This window comes from Chiloscyllium plagiosum, unplaced genomic scaffold (genome assembly GCF_037043375.1).
Source record: "Chiloscyllium plagiosum isolate Xiang-an unplaced genomic scaffold, Cpla_swu_hap1 HiC_scaffold_6, whole genome shotgun sequence".
In the NCBI taxonomy this organism is placed as follows: Eukaryota; Metazoa; Chordata; class Chondrichthyes; order Orectolobiformes; family Hemiscylliidae; genus Chiloscyllium; species Chiloscyllium plagiosum.
The window spans coordinates 7,705,178-7,729,307 of NW_028270144.1; the positions used below are offsets into that span (position 1 = coordinate 7,705,178).

The 24,130-nt window shown below is 41.5% G+C and overlaps 1 protein-coding gene across 1 annotated transcript in view; it reads left to right on the forward strand.

The window, feature by feature from the left end:
* cnmd (chondromodulin) overlaps positions 1–12,751 on the forward strand; it is a 72,019-nt gene extending 59,268 nt beyond the window's left edge. The window contains exon 7 of the mRNA XM_043691168.2: positions 12,001–12,751. Within this exon, the coding sequence (XP_043547103.1) occupies positions 12,001–12,225 (225 nt within the window). The 3' untranslated portion in view covers positions 12,226–12,751. The remainder of the gene's footprint in view (positions 1–12,000) is intronic.
* Positions 12,752–24,130: the final 11,379 nt, after the last annotated feature.

Below are 24,130 nucleotides of genomic sequence, written 5' to 3' on the forward strand. Positions count from 1 at the left end.
TTCTGGTTCGTTGCACAATACGAGATCCAGAATTGCCTTCTCCCTGATAGGCTCCAGCACCAGCTGTTCTAAGAATCCACCTCGGAGGCACTCCACAAAGTCTCTTTCTTGAGGTCCAATACCATCCTGATTCTCCCAGTCTATCTGCATATTGAAATCCCCCATAACAACTGTAGTAACATCTTTGCGACAGGCCAATTTCAGCTCCTGATTCAACTTACATCCGACATCCAGACTACTGTTTGGGGGCCTGTAGATAACTCCCAAGAGGGTCTTTTTACCCTTAGAATTTCTCAGCTGTATCCATACTGACTCTACATCCCCTGATTCTAGGTTCCCCGCGCAAGGGACTGACTATCATCCCTTACCAACATGGCCACCCCACCCCCTCTGCCCGTCAGTCTGTCCTTATGATAGCACGTGTAGCCTTGAATATTCATTTCTCAGGCCCTGTCCACTTGAAGCCACGTCTCAGTTATCCCCACAATATCATATCTGCCAATTTCCAAAAGAGCCTCAAGCTCATCCATCTTATTTCTAATGCTTCGTGCATTCATATATAGTATTTTTAATTTGTCACTGCCCTCACCCTTCCCATCAATTCCTATTTCACTCAACCTTACAGCATGATTCCTTTTTGAGTTTTCTGCTTCGTTGATACAGTTGTCTTTCTTGACTTCCCTTGTTCTAACTTTCCCTTTAATTTCCTTCTCAAACTTCCAGTTTGTCCCCTTTCCCCCTCTACTTAGTTTAAACGCAGCTGTGTTGCAGTAGCAAACCTGCCTGCCAGAATGCTGGTCCCTAACCTATTAAGGTGCAAACCGTCTCTTTTGTATAATTTATGCTTACCACAAAACATACCCCAGTGATCCAAGAATTTAAATCCTTGCTTCCTGCAGCAGTTCCTCAGCCACACGTTCAAGTCCATTATCTCCCTGTTTCTGGCCTCACCAGCCCGAGGAACTGGAAGCAAACTGGAGATAACCACCCTGGACGTCCTGCTTTTCAGCCTTCTTCCTAGTTCTCCGAAGTCCCGCTATAGTATGTTCCTCCTCTTCTTCCCAACATCATTTGTGCCGACATGTACCACCACCTCTGCCTCTTCACCTTCGTCCTGGAGGATTTCCTGCACTCTGTCTGTGATGTCTTTAACCCTGGCACCAGGAAGGCAACACACCATCCTTAAGTCCCGCCTGCTGCCACAAAAACCCTGGTCAGTTCCTCTCACTATGGAGTCCCCTATTACCACGGCTCTGTGTGATGTCCGACTCTTCCGCTCTGCTTCTGCGCCAACTTTTGATTGACAAACCTGGCCGCCTCGCAGACTGGCAGTATCATCTGTCTCTACTGTTTCCAAAAGATTCAACTTGTTCCTGACAGGTACTTCCCCTGGGGTCTCTTGCACCTGTCTCCTCTCTGCCTTCCTCATCGTCTGCTCTCTTCTGCTCTCTTCTGGTATGGTCGGTGTAATAACCTCGCTGAAGGTCTTGGCCAGAAAGATCTCGTTCTCTCGGATGAGCCTAAGGTCCTCGAGTTCTTTCATCAGTGCTGCAATATGCTCGGTCAGTAGCTGAACGTGCACACACTTTCCACACTTATATGAGCCAGACACACCAGAAGAATGGAATCTCTCACATCATTATCCCCTGAATGAATGCCACTACATTCTACTTATATAAGGTGCTATCTATTGAGATTGCTGAACATTTCCCCCGATCTGTTAGGTGAATTTGGCTGCACAGATGAATTGCTCTGTGATAATGAGGAACAATGTGGGTGAAATATCATTTATGATATGCTAATACTGCAGTGCTCGGCTTCCACACTAATTCAGGGTCATATCTCCAATTAATCTTGACTATTCTTTCTAAATACTAGATATTACTTTTTAGTTTACACATATTACTCTATTTCCTGACTAAAGTCCCACTTCAAAATTCTCATAAAGGATGACTTTTACTTCTGTCTGTCTGGATGCCTGAGGAATGAGAGGAAAATTGACAGAAGACTGGGCCTTCCTATAAAGTTTAAAGGCACCAGTGGAGGAAGATTTTTGACTTATGCTCTGCATCATAAAATTATACATCTGTTCACAAAGAACCAACAACAGATCCACTCACAACAGATGTTTTGAGGAAGCGGTCACTAGACCCGAAACGTTAACTCTGATATCTCTCTACAAAATGCTGCCAGATCTGCTGAGCTTTTCCAGCAAATTCTGTTTTTGCTTCTGATTCCTAGCATCCACAGTTCTTTCATTACTTATCTACTTCTAAAGGTTTGATGAACGCATTATTACCCACAGTATGTTGAAGAAAACTTCCTGGGTCTATTAATTAAGGAGTGGAATGATGACACTCATTGGCATTGGTGCCACTGACCACATCCCATTCTTTAAAAAAAACCTGAAGAAGATGCAGCAGGAAAAGGACAAAAATTTCAAGCATTTTTAAAAACACTATTATGCTACTCTCAATACATTCCAGATGATGAAGGGCATATGCTCAAAACGTTGACTCTCCTGCTCCTCGGATGCTGCCTGATTGGCTTTGCTTTTTCAGCACCACACTCTTCGACTACACTCAATACTGCCAATCTTAAATGTGTCATGCATTAGAATTGATTGATTCAATTGAAAATACTTTAATCTGGCAAATCTAGAGTCAGATAGTTATTATTACAAGTTAATACAGATGACAGAAAAATTACTTTTTGGTGGAATAGAGCACATTTAGTATGATAACTTAAAATAAAGTTTCAGATAAAACGATGAATATTCATGTAGTCGTAGCATGCATTCCTTATGTCAGTTAAAGTTTCTCTCTATATTTTATCTATTATTTAAATTAGCTGAGGATGTTTTTATTACCTTGGACTGTTTATCTATGTTTGGAACTGAATATCCTAATTATAATAATCATATCTAAACTAGTAAAAAGGCTTGACTGGTCAAGCAATATCATAATTCTATTCATTGCTAATCTGGTAGCAATATTTGTTTAAATTGAAATATATATTAATACACAGGGCCTTCTTTGCAAAGGGAAAGAACACATACAAACACTGCTCTTATTTTAATGCAAAAAATGAGGTAACAGGTATTCTTTGAATCATTTCTCAGAGCAATGGCTTGACCAAACAAAGTCTTGGTTAAAATTTAAATAACTTCTGACAGTTAATTATCAGTGATCGTTAATCAGTGCATTCTCCAAGGTAATGCCTCTATCAATCAGAGCACACTTGCTAGTCAATCATCGGTTTCCTCTAGTACAGTATAAATGGTTTCATTTACTTTGGTATTTCTTGCAAATTATTTTGATGAGTCAAAGATCAAAAGATGTAACAAAATGTGCCTTTTGCAGCAATACTGGCATTGACACTTGTTGGGCTTTTGAATATACTTTGTTGAAGTAGACCATTAGCCATTAAGAAGAATTAATGAACCCATTCATAGTACTCCAGTTCGGGCAGATTTAGAGCTGGAAGCAAATCTCAGATAATCTAACACTTTACGTCCAAAACTGATTTTCTTTTATAAGTGTTTGTACATAGACCATTTACAAGACAATTTATTGGTATGAAGTATAGTTATTCATCAATCAATTTCAGGTTGTGAACAATCTGTAATATATATTCTGTTTCTGCTTACTCGAAGAAGATGTTTGTGGGGTGCAGCCTGTATTCTTTGTAATAGTTTTATACAAATTTGTGGACCACCTCAGAGTCAGTCTTATTTGTCCCACAGGCCAGATCTATCTGACAATCTCTTCATCACTTATGCTGACCCTAGCGTTCATTTCAGAGCATCATGGTGGAGATTGAACTAATGACCTACTAAATTAATTGCCAAGCACCATAATTCATTATTCACCATACTAAAGTAGTGACACTGGATAGCAATTATAAATCACCATGTTTTAGAGGGCAGAAATGTTTAAATATCTCACAATGGTAATGTATATTTTAGCACTTTTAATGCAATGAACTACTTCAAGGTGCCCCACAGGATTGTTATAAATCAAATTATGATACTAAGGCATGTAAGGAGATACAAAGTCAGCTTAATCAAAGAGATACATTTAAAGAATGGTCATAAAGGTGGAAAACAAGGTAGTGGAGAACCAGAGAGGTGTAGGAAGGTTAGCCTGATCAGCTGGATGCAAAGCCACTCCCAGTTGAGTAATTAAAATTGGAATTACATAAGATGCTAGAATTAATGGTGTGCAAACATTTCAGAAAGGTTACAGAGATGGGGCTTGGGCATGGTCATGGAGGAGTTTAGACCAGGACCCATTGCAAGTCTGTGAACTCAGGGGCAGTAGTGAAATAGGGGGAATTAATCTCTATTGAGATAACAGAATGATCCCAGAATAATACAAATTTTCTTATTATTTTGTAGATCTCTTCATGTTCAAGTATTCATTTGACATGTGATTTTAATGTAAAATATGAATTTGGAATTTTTTGGAATATTGCATGCAATTCTGGTCTCCTTCCTATCGAAAAGATGTTGTGAAACTTGAGAAGGTTCAGAAAAAATTTACAAGGATGTTGCCAAGGTTGGAGGACTTGAGCTATAGGAGAGGAAGACTGGCCTGGGGCTGTTTTCCCTGGAGCGTTAGAGGCTGAGAGGTGACCTTATAGAGGTTTATAAAATCATGAGGGACATGGATAGGGTAAACAGGCAAAGTCTTTTCCCTGGGGTGGGGGAGTCCAGAACTAGAGGGCATCAGTTTAGGGTGAGAGGGGAAAAATATAAAAGAGACCTAAGGGGCAACATTTTCACACAGGATGGTATATGTGTGGAATGAACTGCCAGACGATGTGGTGGAGGCTGGTATAATTACAACATTTAAAAGGCATCTGGATGGGTATATGAATAGGAAGGGTTTGGAGGGATATGGGCCGGATGCTGGCAAGTGGGACTAGATTGGGTTGGGATATCTGGTTGGCTATGACGATTTGGACCAAGGGGTCTGTTTCAGTGCTGTACATCTCTATGACTCTATCAATGCAAAGAAATGTGAGGTAATACATTTGGTAGATGAAACACGGGGAAACGATACAGGTTCAATGATACAACTGTGAAGGGAGTACAGAAGCAGAGGGACTTCAAAAGTTCAAGTGCACAATTCTCTGAAGGTGGCCAAGAAAATTGAAACATGCTAAGAAGACTTTTAGGATCCTTTATAACTAGAGGCATTAGAGTACAAAAACAAGGAAGTGATGCTACACCTCTACAAATCATTGGTGAGACCACATGTAGAATACAGTTGCATGTCAATTATCCAAACGAGATGGGCGGGGAATTTTTTTTTCAGATAATTGATTGAACAAGTAACCGATCTGATCGTAAACAAGCGGTAATTTATGAGTGCCAGTTAGCCGAACATTTCTTGGTTATCCGCCAGTGCACGCCACAATGCCGATAACTGATAAGTGAATGCTGAGTTGCCTAATGCCATTTTTACAGGACCTTGAGATCTTGTTCAGATAATCCAAAATTCGGATAATTGATGTTAGGACAACCGAGGTTGTACTGTATTGTGTTCAGTTCTTTATTTATTTAATTGAAGGAAGGATGTTTAAAATCCTGGAGAGAGTGCAAAGGAGATTTACTAGAATTATATCTGAACTGAGTGATGTTTAGACATAAGAAAAGGTTAAAGGAATTAGGCTTATTCTTTGTCGAGCAGAGAAGATTGCAAGGTGACCTTAGATTGGTTTTGACAGGATAAAGACAAATAATTTGTTTGCAGTAGTTGGTATGACAGTAACTGGAGTTCATAATTTCAGTATTATCAACAAGATAGCTCGGAGTGAGATGAGGGGAAACTTCTTTACTCAGTGTTGTTAGGGTTTGAAATGTCATGCCTGGGAAAGTGGTGGAGATGCATTCCATGAGAGGTTTCGGAAGAGAGATGGATATGCGTTTGAAAGTGATGAGTTTAGATGACTACAGAGTTAGGGCTGGAGAATGGGACTAGCTAGATAGCTCTTTCAGGAGCTAGTACTGACATGATCAGTCAAATAGCCTCCTTCTGTTCTATGAAATTTTATAATTATAAAATATAAGCCATGCTAGTATATTAGGAAATCAGATATTCTGCCTCTTTGAAAGGCTACATTAATAAACCTGTTTCCCTGCTTGACGATGTTAGCTCATTGAAGCAGCGTGAACCACACTGTAGACAGCAGTACTGTCCACTGAGGCAAAGTACATGTTCACAGATTGACGCTCTGCTCAATACCATCCATACATGTGTGGTATCACATGACATGTTGGCTACAGAATAAGAATTAAGCACTTGAGGAAATGTTTCTGAACCTATAAATCACCAGATCAGATTATTATTATTATTGTCTTGTACTTGGTATGAAATCCCAGTAGCAGGAGCTGCAAGATAGCCACATGTTTGTTCCCTCAAGTTTTATTGTCACTGCATGCTGGTCACAAATTCAAGATCAAAGAATATTATAACATCGATAAAGGAGTCATAAACTCAGCTCTTTGAAAGAGTTATTTGCTAAGTCTCTCTTTTCTCCTCATAGTGCTGCAAGTTATTATTTTCTTTTCAAATATTTAGCAATATTTGTTTGGAAATTTACCATTGAATTTGCTTCCACCACCCTGTTAGACTATGTCTCCCATCCAATTTGCCATTTGTCTTAAACCTGCGTGACTTGCCTACTGACCCTCATAATCACTAGAAGCTTTTTTCTGCCTATCTACTCCATCAAAGCTCTTTGTAATTTTAAAATATTTCATTTTTTTGCCCATAAAAGTTTATATCTCAGAATATTGTAACAATTCTGAACATGCCCTTCAACTTTGTTGATCTTGACATTTTGCGAACCTTTTTTGAGGAGTTAATGGGGTGCATGTTAGCATGCTGGTGCAGTGATTGATTTAAGTTTTCAGCTGAATGAACTGTAATCTCAATCTCAGGAGACATACCACGAAGACTTGCCAACGATTACATTTTTCATAACCCTTTCAATAAAATCTTTTGGGACCACCACTATGAAAGCAGTTTCTGTGGAGAGAACTGTAAATTTTCACCTTCTAATGCTAACAGTATTGGAATTACAACAGTCATGCAATGCTGGGAAAGTAACAAAGAAGACACTGTTCACAAGTAGAGCACAGTCGAGCCACAGAGGTGAATGTAGTAGATATTCTCCACAAGACATTTTTTCTCTGAAAGCTAATTAGTAGCTTTCTAAAAACTATTATGTAAATCTTACACCCTAGCTGCCAATCAAACAAATGCCTTTTCTTCCATTAAATACAATTAAGACACAAGGGTAGAAATTACTCATGGGAATGTTAATATATCGTGATTTAATCGTCTGTTACCTCTGCCTAAGTAGCAGCATAAGGAATTTAATACCAATGCTTTAAAAATTGACATAACACCATCATCATAAATTTCCTCATGGTGTTAAGTGAATTTTCTTAGACAGTCTCTGATTCATTCATCAGAACTGGTAAATAAGTAGTCAGAAATTATGAGACAAATACCCCAAAACTGTGAAGGATGAATGGGAGAAACTCCCACGCAAGTTTGCTTCATCAGAATTTTACAAGTACACTAATCAAAGTGAAACACAAGCTTCACATGAAAGCTATTAATTATAAGAATTACTGAAATTCCACTCAGTTATTATTTTGATTTGATTTTTTACTCCACTTTGGAACAGATGAAGTCTTTTTTCCGAAACTGGGTGGGTTTCGGTCAGGTTGGGGGTTGAAGTGTTAGAAATCTGAAATACAGGTCCATAATATCCAAACCAGATTTCATTGGAGATGGGTTAGGGGCTAAGAACAGCCAACCTGCTTGAGACAAACAAGCTGCTATTTTCAACATTAGAATGAGACTGGGAGACTCACACTTATCCATCATTTCAATGTTAGCTTTTCCCAATCAGTTTTCGGAAAACCAGAGGCTCCAGAAAGCCCAGGAATGCTGGTTCCAAGAGATTTTTAAAAATAACTGAACCTATTTGCTGCATTCAGCATTCCTCCCTTGATAGTTTCCCACAAGTGACACTCAGCTGGCTGTTCCAAGCAGCCTACCCTCTCACCTTTAAGGCATCTACTCTCTTCCACGTGGTTCAGAGATTCCTCAGGCCTTCAATCCACAATCCTTTCCCCACATCTCCCGGCCTCCAGTTCTCCACTCAACCACAGTCTGTGATCCTTCAGAATCTCAGCCCCACACTATTATCTCTAATCCTTGACTACCTGCCTGGTCTCTGATTTATAACCATGATCCCTTGCCTCCAATTCTACAGGCCTCTGATCCCCATCCACCCTCCGCCAAGGTAAGATTGCTACTGGAATCAGATTAGGGCTCTGATCTACGTGAAGCAACATTTCACTACCTACTAGAGGCCAAGCCTGTTAATCAGACAGCTTCAATGCAGGCAACTTGTCAGTGATATCATTTGCAAATACATTTTCAGAATGCTGTAGGTCATGTTCTGCCCTGGCAGGTTGCAAAGGTAAAACTCCCTGATCATCTTCATGTCCCAGTTTGGATCACAATCTGTTCTGTCACATAGTTTATTTGGTATAGTTTGGCAGTCACTATATTTAGTTTTAATTCTATCATTTAGAAAGTGGAGTTGTGTTGTAACAAGATGAAACTTATGAGAAATGAAGTCAAAGGGTTAATTGCACAGTTTGCTGAATTCCCAACCTCAGTGTATCGCTGCTGAACGCCCAAAACCAACGGAAGGCCTTGTTTCATGATGGGGAATATTGCAGATGTTGGCACATATTACAGATGTTGGGGGTTATTGCAGAGGTTGGCACATATTGCAGATGTTGGGGGTTATTGCAGATGTTGGGGAATATTGCAGATGTTGGCACATATTGCAGATGTTGGGGAATATTGCAGAGGTTGGCACATATTGCAGATGTTGGGGTTATTGCAGATGTTGGGGAATATTGCAGATGTTGGCACATATTACAGATGTTGGGGGGATTGCAGAGGTTGGCACATATTGCAGATGTTGGGGAATATTGCAGAGGTTGGCACATATTGCAGATGTTGGGGGTTATTGCAGATGTTGGGGAATATTGCAGATGTTGGCACATATTGCAGATGTTGGGGAATATTGCAGATGTTGGCACATATTGCAGATGTTGGGGGAGATTGCAGATGTTTGGGTTAGGATTGGGTGGTGGTGGTTAGAATCAGGAAAGAATGAATTGACCTACTCTCAAATCACTTTCCCCATAAAGAAGACTTGGAGGCCAATCGGCTTTATCCCCTCCTATTGCAATTTGACAGGAGGCTTGGTGAGGAGACTAGGATTGAATCAAAGATTTCTAAACCTTTTGTTTGAGGGCCAATTTTGTTTTAATCAGTTGAGGTAGGTGACGTTTTGACCAGGGGTCAGGAGAGAGTTGCTGAGACTGCAGATCTAAGGGAAGGAGGGACAAGAGTCTGTTGATGAGCCAAGCTGAGTGAAAAGTCACATGGATGAGAGTGACATTCATTCTCATCTCTTTGACGATGTCTCTTCCCTCATCCCTCTCTATCTCTCTACCCCACACACCTCTTTCTTTCTCAGCCCAACCCTCTCTTTCCCATCTATCTCTTCTATCTCTTGTGGGCGGCACGGTGGCACAGTGGTTAGCACTGCTGCCTCACAGCGCCAGAGACCCGGGTTCAATTCCCGCCTCAGGCGACTCTCTGTGTGGAGATTGCACGTTCTCCCCGTGTCTGCATGGGTTTTTTCCGGGTGCTCCGGTTTCCTCCCACAGTCCAAAAAAAAACTGTGCAGGTTAGGTGAATTGGCCATGCTAAATTGCCTGTAGTGATAGGTGAAGGGGTAAATGTAGGGGATTGGGTCTGGGTGGGTTGCGCTTCGGCGGGTCGGTGTGGACTTGTTGGGCGGATGGGCCTGTTTCCACACTGTAAGTAACCTAATCTAATCTAATCTGTAAGTAATCTAATCTAATCTAATCTCTCTCAATCCCTGCATATGCTCTCTCCCCAGCCTGCATCTCTCACCCTTCCATACCTCCTTTTCCTCACTTCTCCTTCTCGCTCTGTCCCTGTCTCCTTGTCTCTCTCTCTCTCTCACTCTTCATCTCCCCACCCATATCCCCCCTCCCTCTGTCTCTCCACAATCTCCCTTTCTCTCTACTGATTGCACCCTTCTCTTCTCTCTACCCCTCCTCTTCCTTGGTTTCCTCCCTCCCACCCTCTAACACTCACTGCTTTCTTCATGGTGACAGCCACGTTCTGGACATTTCCGCTCCCCAGTTCCTGTTGGGGTTACAGACCGTGCTAGGCCATGAGACAATTCTCAGATGCTCACAGAAATTCACATTGACAATATGGTACTTCTCATTTTCAAAGGGCTCACCAGGCAACTGATGGGCTGATACAAACCTTTGGCAGGTCAGACTGTACCCAACAGAACATATGTTGGACAATCCAGATTTCAAAAGTTGTAGAACAATGGATCAGGCTGATTAAAGATCCTACACATGAAGCTCAGAAAAAAAACATTTTTAAATGAGCATAGGCTAAACAGGTTATGACTTAACTCACTGGAGTTCAGAAGAATGAGAGGTGATCTCATTGAAACATATGTGAATCTTAAAGGGTTCAACTGGGCAAATGCTAAGACGATGTTTTCCTTCATGGGAAAGTCTAGAACAAGAAAGCATATTCTCAGAATAAAGGAGCACCAATTTAAGACTGAAGTGAGGAGGCATTTCTTCTCTCAGAGGATTGAGTGTCTTTGGAACATGTGGGCAGAATTCTTGTATATACTTAAGGCTGAAATAGATCCTTGACCAGTCGGGGAATCATGGCTTATGGGAACGTTCAGAAAGTGAACGTGAAGAAGTTTGGCTCAGCCAGTCCTATGGAATGGCAGAGCAGGCTTGAGGGACCGGCTGGCCTGCACTTGTTCCTATTTCTTATGGTCTTATTCTGTTATGGTGTTAAGCTGCATTGGCGAAGTTTTGCACCCAATGACTTTCCTGACAATACTCAACAGACTTTGTAATTTTTTAAGTGCAGTCAACTTATGAGACATGGGCTAACAAACCAACAAATTTGGTGCCTGTTTGTGTACATTGATTTTGTTTTATAACGATGCAATTCTGAAATCAGATGCAATGGGCAGAATCTTCCATTATTTGTTGCAAGTGTGGTGATCCATGTGAAAATGAGTGAGATGTCTTTCACCAGAACCCACCGGGCCATGTGTCTGTCAGGCATGTACATGGTCACCCAATGGTCTTTCTGTGAGATATACATCATGGGACACCGATGTGCTCTCCCTCCTGAGCCAATCACAGGCTTGCTGCCAGTGTGAGAGATGGAGCACTGAATAAGAAGTCATGGCTGCTCATGGTACAGTGACCCGGACGTTCAGGGGCAACAGGCAGAGCTAGATTCAGGGGATGGGGATGGGAGATTGGATGAGGCTCACATGGAGAGGGTGGGGAGTCAGAAGGATTAGCTTTTAACTGCCAGCTTCCTGCTCCTACATTTGCCTCTTATCATCCCAAAATTGGAATAGATCAAGGTACTACCTCACCAAACCTAAAGGACAGGTCTCTTAATTGTACCAACCAAGAAGGCTGCCAGTGTTCTTGCATGTTGGGAATAAAGTTAATCAGAGTGGTGGCACGAAGAGATCTTTAATTGGTTATTGTCCACTTAAGAGTCTCAATTGATAGCAAGGCATTAAAACCTTTGCACTTTGAACATAATTCTTGTGATACACAGAGGTGCCATGGATTTCCCCAGCACTAATCACCTTATGATCTTCTTCTTCTGGCACTTTCTCCATTGTTTTTAGGAAGGGGAGGTTTCTGCACAGTGTCTTTCCTCGTGTTTACCCTTTTGAAAATGTTAACATGTGGTTGTTGTTATGATGTCTTGCTTTACCAAAAGCTCTAGTTTTTAAGGAAAAAGGATTCTGAACACAAGCAATACTAAAATGTCTTTCTTGCTTTTTCAGCGAATCTTAGAAGGTGAGAGTGGCACCATGACCTTTGACCCTATGCTGGATCACAACGGAATCTGTTGCGCTGAGTGTAGACGCAGTTATTCACATTGCCAGCGTATATGTGAACCCTTGCGTGGCTACATCCCCTGGCCTTATAATTATCGAGGGTGTCGTGTTGTTTGTAGATTAATCATGCCATGCTCCTGGTGGGTAGGACGCATACTTGGTTTGGTATAAGCTGCTGAAGGAGCCCCATTTTTGAAAGTGGAACCCAATGGATAATAATTATTGGCTATGAATTTTCATACATGATTATTGTTGGAAGGAATTTCCAAGAAGAGTTGCAATTTAAAGTGCCTTTGTTAAAAACTATCCATTAATGCACCTCAGTGTCTGACCACATATTTTCTGCAGATGTAATGTTTATAGAGTTTGGTTTAAAAATTGAAATACTCCAAACCCATCTAAATTGTGTAAAGCTACATGTGGTTAGACCAAAAGTGGAATTACTTAAAATGATCCTGTTTATTTAGAACATTGTACAGACATTAGAAATTGTGCAATAAAGCATGCAACAACATGTATGTGTGCTTAGATCCTTATTTGTACAGATAATATGATCCATTGGTGGTGTATATGTAACTCTAAGATTAAAAAGGCCAATGAATACAATAGAACTAGCTGACTAGGACTGTTAAATGCTTTTTGTTATTAAGTTTCTAAAATTTTCAATTCCAATTATTAAAGAATGTCATGCATTGTCGTGTGTTGGTTTTCAGTTAAATTCAACTTTCTCCACTATGTGCAGCGTAAATATTCAAAAGAAAAAAAATTCAACACTTGGTTGTTTTTGGAAAATAAATCAAAATGTAAAGTTTTTCACTTTGACTGTTGGTAACAAAAAGAAAGTGTTTATTGAAGTGTGCAGTGATGGTGAGCTTTGTTTTCTCTGGGGTGCTCAGCTCTTGATATCAGCTGCATTGCTTTATATTAATAAAAGAAAATGGTTGAGGCCAGAAAGGACCTTTGGAGACACAAAAGGTTCCCCTTTGAAATAACTTCACAGAGGCTGATACGGATCACCAAGTCCCCCTTTATTTACACGTGGAGAGTCTTTAACACTGATCCAACTCCCTGAGAATCAGCTCTCGGAGTGAACAGAACCCAGGACACTCCTGTTCTCTTTATCCTTTTCTCTTCCCACTCCTCCCCCCCCCCCCGCACTACCACTGCGCAACAATAGTGCTTACATTTCCGCACAACACCCATGTTTGAGTGTGCATGGTGACTCAGTGTGCAAGAACTTTATTCAATATTTCCACCACCAGGAAAAACACCCATTTGGATAGTGAACCATTAATAAGCAAGACCCAATAAAATTAAAATACACATTATTATGTTTGTGATTGGAAGTCTGCAGACTTGGTTAGTATGGTGATTGAACCCATGACCTTGGTATTATTAATGCCACACTCTAACCATCTGAACCAATAGACCAACTTGCAGGCACTTTTGTTTTTATCTGTAATCCAGATTAACAGCTCCAATCAGGGAACTCTGTGAGGTCCACATGGCTGACCTCACTACAATTACTACACCCTTAAGCGCCTTTCAGCATCAAGCTTTACTGACTGTGGTTGACTGTGAGTATATGTTATCAGCCAATTGCCTACTCAGCCACACGAATGGATGGTTCTCACTGTGGAGTGAAGTATCTGAGTTATAACTGTCAAGTAGTCCCAAAGCTAAAAATGAAATCAAAACATGTTGTGATGGATAATAACATCTCAGGTCTAGTTCATTCTATTGAAAAGGCAGAAGGAAAGCACAGATTACCTGTCAGGGACAAAAGAGTAAAAAGAACGAAGAATTGATGAAACGAATAACGCAAATAGCGTTATAAAAAAAATTCTTAGGTCGGAACTTTAGTCCCTGCTAGCCACTGGAATGGAAGTAAGTAGGCACAGAAGTTTGCAGTACCAGCCTGCATGTCAGTTCCTCAGCCCCATCATACCCTGGGTATTTATCCAAAAGATGAGATGGTTGGAGCAGCAGGAATACCCACAGCAAATGCCAGGTCGCCAATTGATCCTTTAAATGATTTTAAGGTTTCAAATTCGGTGGTTATTTCAGAGAAGGCTGACGGTGATTCAAGTGATTGGATAACTGCATAAAACACCTACATGCAATACATAGCCTGCTCCCATTTCTTCTCCTGAAAAAATCGGTAATGCATTTTTGGGCAACACATACATTTTTTGGCTACTATTGCTATTTTTGGCCTGACAGTGCAGCTGTTATCCTGGTGAAACTCTGTGCTTAGGATTTTCCAGTTGAGCTTCCCAGGTGCCTGGGCACAGCGGAAAATAGCTCAGCTTCCCCAGTGCATCCAATCAGCAGCAGGCCAAGGGAGAGGGGGCTAGTTCCAGGGTGCCAGTTGGCAGAGGTTCAACACACTGGGCATTGACTATACAGCTGGAAATGTGTTGCTGGAAAAGCGCAGCAGGTCAGGCAGCATCCAGGGAACAGGAGAATCGACGTTTCGGGCATAAGCCCTTCTTCAGGAATCAGCTGCCTGTGATTCCTGAAGAAGGGCTTATGCCCGAAACGTCGATTCTCCTGTTCCCTGGATGCTGCCTGACCTGCTGCGCTTTTCCAGCAACACATTTCCAGCTCTGATCTCCAGCATCTGCAGACCTCACTTTCTCCTCATTGACTATACAGCACCCAGCTCACCATCCAACGTGAATGTGCACTCATAATAATCACTATGAGCTAAAGCCTGCCAATATAATTAATCAGAGTGAGCACAAAGCAATGCTGTTGCAACTGCATGAGCCATTTTCATAGAATCTCTACAATGTGGAAGCAGGCCATTCAGTCCATTGGGTCCACACCAGCTCTCTGAAGATCATCCCACCCAGACACTCCATCCTGTAGCTAATCATCCACATGCTATTTCCTGTAACTAATCCATTTATCCTGCACATCCCTGGGCACTATGGGGCAATTTAGCAAGGTCAGTCCACCTAACGTGCACATCTTTGGACTGTCAGAGGAAACCAGAGCACCTGAAGGAAACCTATGCAGACACGGGGAGAATGTGCAAACTCCACACAGACAGTCACCCAAGGGTGGAATCAAACCCAGGTCCCTGACACTGTGAGGCTGCAGCGCTAACAACTAAGCCACCCTGCTGCCCATTTTTTTTGGCAGCTGCTCTGCTACTAATGAAACCCTCGGCCAAAATTTTCTTGATGATGTTTAAGTAATGATTACAAATAATAACTATACTAACTAACATATGACATATAACTAATATATACTATAACTATGTCAACAATTGAAGCTAAAGTACTGACCATTGCATGGGATGACTAGTGGTTATACTTTTGTCTATCCCAAGTGGCAGTCAGAAATTTTCTGTTCCATGACAACACATTGTACATGACCTTCAGTTCTTCTGATTATATTGGTGTGGGTCTGGGCTCTGGTTTCACATTGCCTGTTTCGCTCATTTCTCCAACTGGCAATCAACTTGAAGAAAATGCATTCTGTACAATCATTGCAGCAAAGGATGGAGAATAGCGAAGGGCTGGTTTTCTTTGTACTTGTAATTTTTATTTTCATGAACTTTGCGGAAGGTTTTCAGGCACCTCTGCTCACCGGTCTAACAGTGATTCATCTCAGGGGAGGATATAACACTTTACACAATGTCAGTTTCTTCACACAACCCATCCATGTCAAACTCTTTAAAATTCCACACTTGAATACCACTGCAAAACTTTTCAAAGGGCACAGTATTTGCAAGGCTAATTTGGACATTCAGCTGTGAAAACTGTTTTCAGGCAATTCATATCTGTCACTCAAGTACTTCATGAGTTTTGTGACAAGTCGAAAAGTCTCACTCACATCTTCCTGACATATCTGGTATTAAGTTTTAGACTGATGGTTATTATGAGTCAAAGTAGCGTATTCTGTATCAAATCCCTAATCATGATGCTTACAAAACAGCCACAGTGTACAGAGTATCCTTAAATAATTATATGTCACAAGGTGTTTCCCAGGATCGTTATTGACTATGACACAAAAGAAGATATTAAGGTTGATGGGAAAAGCTTAATTGAAGAGGTAGATTTTAAGGACTGTCTCAATGACAAGGTGAGCAAGGTAGAGAGGCAGGAAAATGATTAGAAACTTCAGAACTTGTAGTGTATGCTAAGAATGCTGAGTGACTTTGCCTCCAAAGCTTAAGTATAGTCCAAGAGTGTTGTTGCAAAAAATAAAGCTCAGGCGCTGGATTGGCAACTCCATTCCCCCCCCCCCCCCCACCACCACCCCACTTTTCCCCCAAAATGCTTCTCTGGTGTATTGGTGCACTGTTCTCACTTACAGGAGAAAGTGAGGACTGCAGATGCTGGAGATCAGAGTCATGAGTGTGGTGCTGGAAAAGCAGAGCAGATCAGGCAGCGTCCAACGAGCAGGAGAATTGATGCTTCGGGCATAGGCCCTTCATCAGGAATGAGGCTTTTGGGCCGGGGGACTGAGAGATAAATGGGAGGGGGTGGGGCTGAGGGAAGGGAGCTGGGAATGCAATAGGTAGGTGGAGGTGGGGGTTAAGGTGAAAGGACGGAGCTAAGGACCGGATAGATGGGAAATCCATATTAATCCCATGTGGTTTCAGGGTCCCAAGGTGGAAGATGATGCATTCTTCCTCCAGGCTTTGGGTGGTTAGAGTTTGGAAATAGAGGAGGCCCAGGACCTGTATGTCCTTGTTGGAATGGAGGGAGAGTTGAAGTGTTCAGCCATGGAGCAGTGGGGTTGGTTGGTATGGGTGTCCCAGAGATGACTTGAAGATCATTTCAGAGAACATCTCTGGGAAACCTGCACCAATCAACCCCACCGCCCCGTAGCTGAATACTTCAACTCCCCCTCCCACTTCACCAAGGACATGCAGGTCCTGGGCCTCCTCCATCACCAAACCAACACCTGGAGGAAGAATGCCTCATCTTCCACCTTGGGACCCTGCAACCACACGGGATTAATGTGGATTTCACCGCTTTCCCTTTTCCCTTTCCCCCACTTTATCCCAGTCCCAAGCCTCCAACTCAGCACCGCCCTCTTGATCTGTCCACCGTCTTTCCCACCAACCGCTCCACCCGCCTGTCCAACCTATCACCTTCACCCCCACTTTCATCGACCTATCACTTTCCCAGCTACCTTTCCCCAGCCCCACCCCCCTCCCATTTATCTCTCAGTCCCCTGGCACACAAGCCTCATTCCTGATGAAGGGTTTATGCCCAAATCATCGATTCTCCTGCTCCTCAAATGCTGCCTGCCCTGCCATACTTTTCCAGCACCACACTCTCATGGGTTTTCAGCTTTTCATTAATCTGACAATAGCTGACATAGAGAAAGTCACCTGATCACATTGTGTCTTAATACAATGTATTCCTTCCTTTCAATTAAGTCAGAGAATTCCTTCAACTGCTGTGGCTTGAATTTTCTACATCTATAAAATTATCTTGTTGCATTTGCAAAATATGAGACAAACAGTTGCCTGTGGCCTGTGATATGTTGATCAATTTCAATTTTTGGCAAACTCTTGTATTTTCCATAATTAACACTTTTGTTGTTGTCTGAATGTTTAGAATGTTTCTCTGTATAGAGTTCAAAGGCACAGAGTTTGGGTAATATTTTTATTCTAATTACTTCTGAGGTTGCCTAGCTATGACTGTGGAAATCCAACAGCAAATGCTGGAAGACTTCCTCACATATTAGTAGCCAAAGAAAATTAATAATTTGTTTAAATGTAATTTAAGCATTTCTGTGCAAAATATAAACATATGTCTGTAAAATGTAGGAGCAGAAAAGGGCCAATCAGCCAAATGAGTCTTTTCTACCATTCAATAGGATTATGGCTGATCTGAAAATCCTTCAATCTACTTTCTTGCCATTTCCTCATACTGTTAATTCCTTTATTGATTACAGTTCTATGTAACTCAACCTCAACAGTTCTCTGAGGGACATAATTCCGCAGATTCACTCCCCTCTGAAAGAGGAAATATCTCCTCATCCCTGTCCTAACTGGGTGACCTCTTACTCTGAGATTATAGCCTTCTGGTCCTATGTTCTCTCACAAGGTGAAATACTGTCTCTGCATCTGCTCTCCCCCTATCAATCTTACATCCTTCAATAACGTTTCCTTTCACTCTTCTAATTGCAATGACAACATGCTCAACTTACTCAAGCTCTCATAAGACAATCCCTCCATACCTGCAGTCAGTGTTTTGAACCTTCTCTGGACTGCTTCCAATGCTAGTCTATGTATCCTGAGATAAAACCGTGCACAGTATGCCAGCTGTGGTGCGACTCGTGCCTGGTATAGTTTTAGCAAGTCCTCCCTATTTTTACACTCCATTCCCTTTGAAATAAAGGCCAACATTCCATTTTCCTTCTCCAATACCTCCTGAAGTTGTATGCTAACTTTTGGCCTTCTGGATGTAAATGGAACTGGATTTGTAAGGTGGGAGAAAGTGAGGACTACAGATGCTGGAGATCAGAGTCAAAAAGTCTGGCGCTGGAAAAGCACAGCAGGTCAGGCAGCATCCGAGGAGCAGGAGAAATGACATTTCAGGCAAAAGCCTTTAATCAGGAATGGAAGGTGCTGTACAAGATGCCTTAGTGAATTTCTGCAGAGCTTCTTGTAGATGGAGCACAATGTTGCTGTTAAACATTGATGACAGAGAGAGTGAATGTTTGTGGATCTGGACAATATCCAGACCTGGCTTGATAAGGTGCAAATAACATTCATGCCACACAAATGCTAAGCAATGCCCATCCCCAACAAAAGGGACTATAACCATTGCTCATTGATATTCAGTGGTGTTGTCATCAATGAATTCCCCCATTGTCATTATCCTGACCATTTACCAGGAATTGAACTGGACCAGTGCTATAAATACAGTCTATAAGAGCAGGTCAGGGCTAGGAATTTCCAATGCCTGTCTATCATCTACAAGATGAAAGTCAGAAAATGTGAAGGGATACCCTTTAATTGCCAAGGTGACTTAACCTCCAACAGCACACAAGAAGCTTGAATCCATCCAAAACAAAGCATCCCTTTGAATTGGCAACACCCCACCCACCAACACATTAAACATTCACTCTCTCCATCACTGATGCACTTTGACAGCAATGTATATTATCTATGAGAAACGCTGCTGTAACCCACCTTCCAAGCCTCTGACATCTACTGTCCAGAAGAACAAGGGACCAGGGTTTGGAGGCTAATGCTCTGTGATCATGGACAACAGCAGCTGGCCAAATTTAGCATAATTAACCAATCCACAAACGTGGAATTGAAAACTAGTCTCACTAATGGTGACCATGGTGCTACTGTTGATTATTGTAAATTTCATCAATGTCCATCAGCAAAGGAAATATGCTGCCCTTATGACCTACATGACCCATATGTTCTACAGACCCAAAACAATGGCTCTGAACTGCGCTCTGAAATGGTCAGTCAGTCCAGGAACAATTAGAGATTGTCAACAAATGTTGCCCTTATCAATGAGGCTTAGATCCCAAGACAATAATAATGGAAGGAAGAAAAGAAGTGACTGCTCCCTAGCTATTCATTGAACAAATCACAAATGCTTGACTATTTCCACACAATAGGGTTCTCCAACTTGTACTAAACCCTGATGGCTGCCGGTAGAAAATTTCTGCCTCCTGCTGTAGCTATTTTAATCAACCCGTTCTGACATGTTATCAAATATGTTCTAAAAAATTCTTCTGCAAGATTTGAGCACAGACCTTCTGGACTCAAGGTAGACCCTCCGCAAGACTGTCTGTATTATTATAAAGAACTGCAAGTGAAGGGTTCCACTTCATTGAACTCGCAAGGTTTGGTAAGAGTCAGTTTAATGATTAAAGTCCTAGAATGTATACTATTAAATTAACAAGTTGGTATCTGCAGACAGCTTGCAGCGATTCTTTTTGAAGTGACTCCAAAGTCTAACAAGAGTAAATAAGTGATGCCTGTGAAAAATCTAATCAAGCATTTGTTACTGATTTCAGTGACAGGAATGTTCATGGATGCATGGGCAGATGGGAAGTGTTGAATTGCAAATCACACTATTTCTCATGAAATGTTCAGAACATCAGACATGATTAACTGTGAATTTAAGATTAACAAGGTGCAGAGTTTGGATTTTCTATATTTGAATGTTAATATTCAATAGGGTGATCCCATGGTTGGTTAGATAAAAGGTTTATTTTCTCTTACTTATTAACATACATAATAGGCCCATAAAATTCCACAGGGATTAATGTATGCCTGCCAGGCCTCAGTGTAGGATGAAAACAAAATTTACTGGAAAAACTCAGCAGGTTGTGGCAGTATCTGTAGTGAGAAAGCAGAGATAATGTCTTGGGTCCTATGACCCGTCTTCAGAGCTCTTCTCTCCACCGATGCTGCCAGACCTGCTGAGTTTTTCCAGCAATTTTTGTTCCTGTTTCTGATTTCCATGGTCCACAGTTCTTTAGATTTTTGTTCACTGCAGGAGGATTGCTGTATGATCAGAAACCAGATTTCTTTTCTCAGTTGTACCTCTAAAATGAACAACAAGATAGAGAATAATAATATAATGAAAATGGAATTTTGCAACTGATGTTTGAGTGCTTCTTTCATTTCAATTGTTCAAGATCAGTGAATGTTCCGTTTGCCTAATCTTAGTAAAAGTAATATTAACTCCAGGGGTTATGTTGTTCATGTAGTTTATGTGTGGCCACATAGAATGAAGAAAAGATGTTCTTTTGTTTATCATTGACTGTGCAAACAGAATCCCCTGAGGTAAAATGAGATCAATGGCAGGAACATGTTTTGCTGACCTTAAAGTAATTCAATGTTTGGATTTTTTCGTGGTAAATATTTTCAACATGATATTAACCTGAGTAAAGATATTTAAGTTGAAGTTAGAGACATTTGGTTGAAGTCATACCTGTCACATAGGAAATTGGTTGTGGTTTTTGGAGGTCAGTCATCTCAGCTCAAGGATATCTCTGTAGGAGATCCTCAGGCTAGTGTCCTAGACCCCAATCATCTTCAGTTGCCTCAGCAATTACTTTCCCTCCAACATAAGATCAAAAGTGGGGATGTTTGCTGATATTTGTACAATGTTCAACATCATTCACAACTCCATACTGCTCCATATTGAAGCAGTCCATGTACAATTGCAGCGCCACCTGGACAATATTCAGGCTTCAAAGTGTCAAGTAACAATCATGCCACACAAGTGCCAGGCAATGGCCAGCTACAATAACAGACATCTAACCAATACTCCTTGACAATCAATGGTATTACCATCTCCGAATCGCCCAACAACATCAACATCCTGGGGTGACCATTGAACAAAAAGTGAACTGGTCTCACCGTATTAATAAAGTGGCTACATGAGCAGGTCAGAGGCTAGGAATATTGCAGTGAGTAATCACCTCCTGGCTCCCAAAAGCATGTCTACCATCTACAAGGCACAAATCAGGATTGTGATAGAACACTCCCTGCTCGTGTGAATGGGTGCAGCTCTAACAACGAGCTAAGCTCAAAAGCTTAGCACCATCCCAGAGTAACTTGCCTGATTGGCACCAGACCCACAAACCTTCACTCTCACCACTGCTGGACACACAGTAGCAGCAATGTGTCCCACCTAAAGATTCACTGCAGAAATTCACCAAGGCTTCTTAGTCAGCACCCTTCAAACCCAAAACGACTACCATCTAGAAGGGCAAGGACCTCACCATCAAAATGTTACCCTCCAAACACACCATCCTGACATGGGAATATGTTATTGTTCCCTCATTGTCACTGGACCAGCTCAGCACCACCTTCTCAAGGACAAGATCCTGTTGCAATCTGAGGTAACCCTCTTCACTGTCCACTACACCTCCAATTTTGGTATCATCTGCAAACTTACTAACTGTACCTCTTATGCTCGCATTCAAATCACTTATGTAAATGACAAAAAGTAGAAGACCTAGCACTAATCCTTGTGGCACAGGGCATAGGTTTAGGGTGAGAGGGGAAAGATATAAAAGAGACCTAAGGGTAATTTTTTCACACAGGATGGTAGGTGTAAGGAATGAGTTGCCAGAGGATGTGGTGAGGCTGGTACAATTGCAACATTTAAGAGGCATTTGGATGGGTATATGAATAGGAAGGGTTTGGAGGGATATGGGCTGGATGCTGGCAGGTGGGACTAGATTGGGTTGGGATATCTGGTCGGCATGGACAGGTTGGACCGAAGGGTCTGTTTCCATGCTGTACATCTCTATGACTCTATGACTCTATGACAGATAGTAATGGGCAATAAATGCTGCTCCAGTCAGCAAGGTCCAACGTGAATATAAGAAATGTACTTCAGGAAACAATGAGCTCTGCTCTACATAGAGCTCAACAAATTTCATTGTAATTCAGACTCTATGAGTGATTCATTCTCTGAACACAAGCTAACAACCAGAGGGTTGTTAATCTATGGAATTCCTTGCCCAGGGAACTCATTGACACTACTTCAGTAATCACTTTTAAAACTAAGGTAGATACTTTTTCAAAAAGTAAAGGAATTAAGGGATATGTTGAGAGCACAGGTAAGTGGATCTGAGTCCACGAAAAGGTCAGCCATGATTGTATTGAATGGCGGAGGAGGCTTGAAGGACCTACTCCTGCTCCTAGTTCTTATGGTCTTATGTTAGACAATAGATAATAGGTGCAGGAGTAGGCCATTCTGCCCTTCAAGCCAGCACCACCATTCATTGTGATCATGGCTGATCATCCTCAATCAGTATCCTGTTCCTGCCTTATCCCATAACCCCTGATTCCACTATCCTTAAAAGCTCTATCCAACTTTTTCTTGAAAGTATCCAGAGAACTTGGCCTCCACAGCCTTCTGGGCAGAGCATTCCACACACTCACCACTCTCTGGGTGAAGACGTTTCTCCTCAACTCTGTTCTAAATGGCCTACCTCTTATTTTTAAACTGTGTCCTCTGGTTCAGGATTCACCCATCAACGGAAACTTGCTTCCTGCCTCCAGAGTGTCCAATCCTTTAATAATCTCATACATCTCAATCAGATCCCCTCTCAGCTTTCTAAACTCAAGGGTATACAAGCCCAGTCACTCCAATCTTTCAACGTAAAATAGTCCCGCCATTCTATGTAAATGGAACTCTACTCGCACAGAACCTCACAGCACCTCTTAGGCTTTAATGTTGCCCTCATAATGGATATCCAATCGTAATTCCCAAAGGCAAATAAAGCTATCATTGTAGAAAAGTTTGTAATGATAAATCAGCATCAGTGAGGCTGGATTAATGAAGGTGTAGTCACAGAGTAAGACCCTTACAAACTGTGAGAACCTTTCATTGCATCAAGTAAGAAATGCTTGATCAATGTGGTCAGCAGGCCCTAGATTTTCAGAAAACTAATTCTAGCTTCTCTATTGCTACATGAAATACATAATGCTAGAATGTTTTACTCAGTCTGGCCTTCATGAAACAAATTAGGACTTTGCATCTATCAACATTGGCCTACCATCTTCTGCCTAACAGTAAAGACAAGCGAATTGCCCCTGTGCTTGTCAATTTTCCTGATTTGCCTTGCTGCATATTTCTTATGGGATCTGACCTTCATAGAAATATGCAATGGAACATAAGAGCAGGAATAGGCCATTCAGCCTTCGCGCCTGCCGCACCATTCAGTATGATCATGGCTGATTGAGCACTTCAATGGGTTTTCATCACCCTATCCTCATATCCTTGTATGGCACCAGTAATCAAAAATATCTCAATATCTACCTTAAGTATCCTCTCTAAGTTTTCACAGCCCTTTGGGATAGAGAATTCCAAATGTCCACAGCTCGCTGAGTTTACTTAGTCTCCTTACTTTGGACCCTAGCAGAATCTCCTTTAATTTGAAATTAATTTCCCAAACAGAGAAAACATTTTACCTGGATACATCCTATGTATTTCCCTTTAAGTATTTTGTAAGTTTCAGTGACATCCCAATGCAGGCACAACATGACTAATTTCTTTTTATCTGACAATCCTGCTGAGCTTGCATTGCATTTCCTCTCTAGCATCTTATC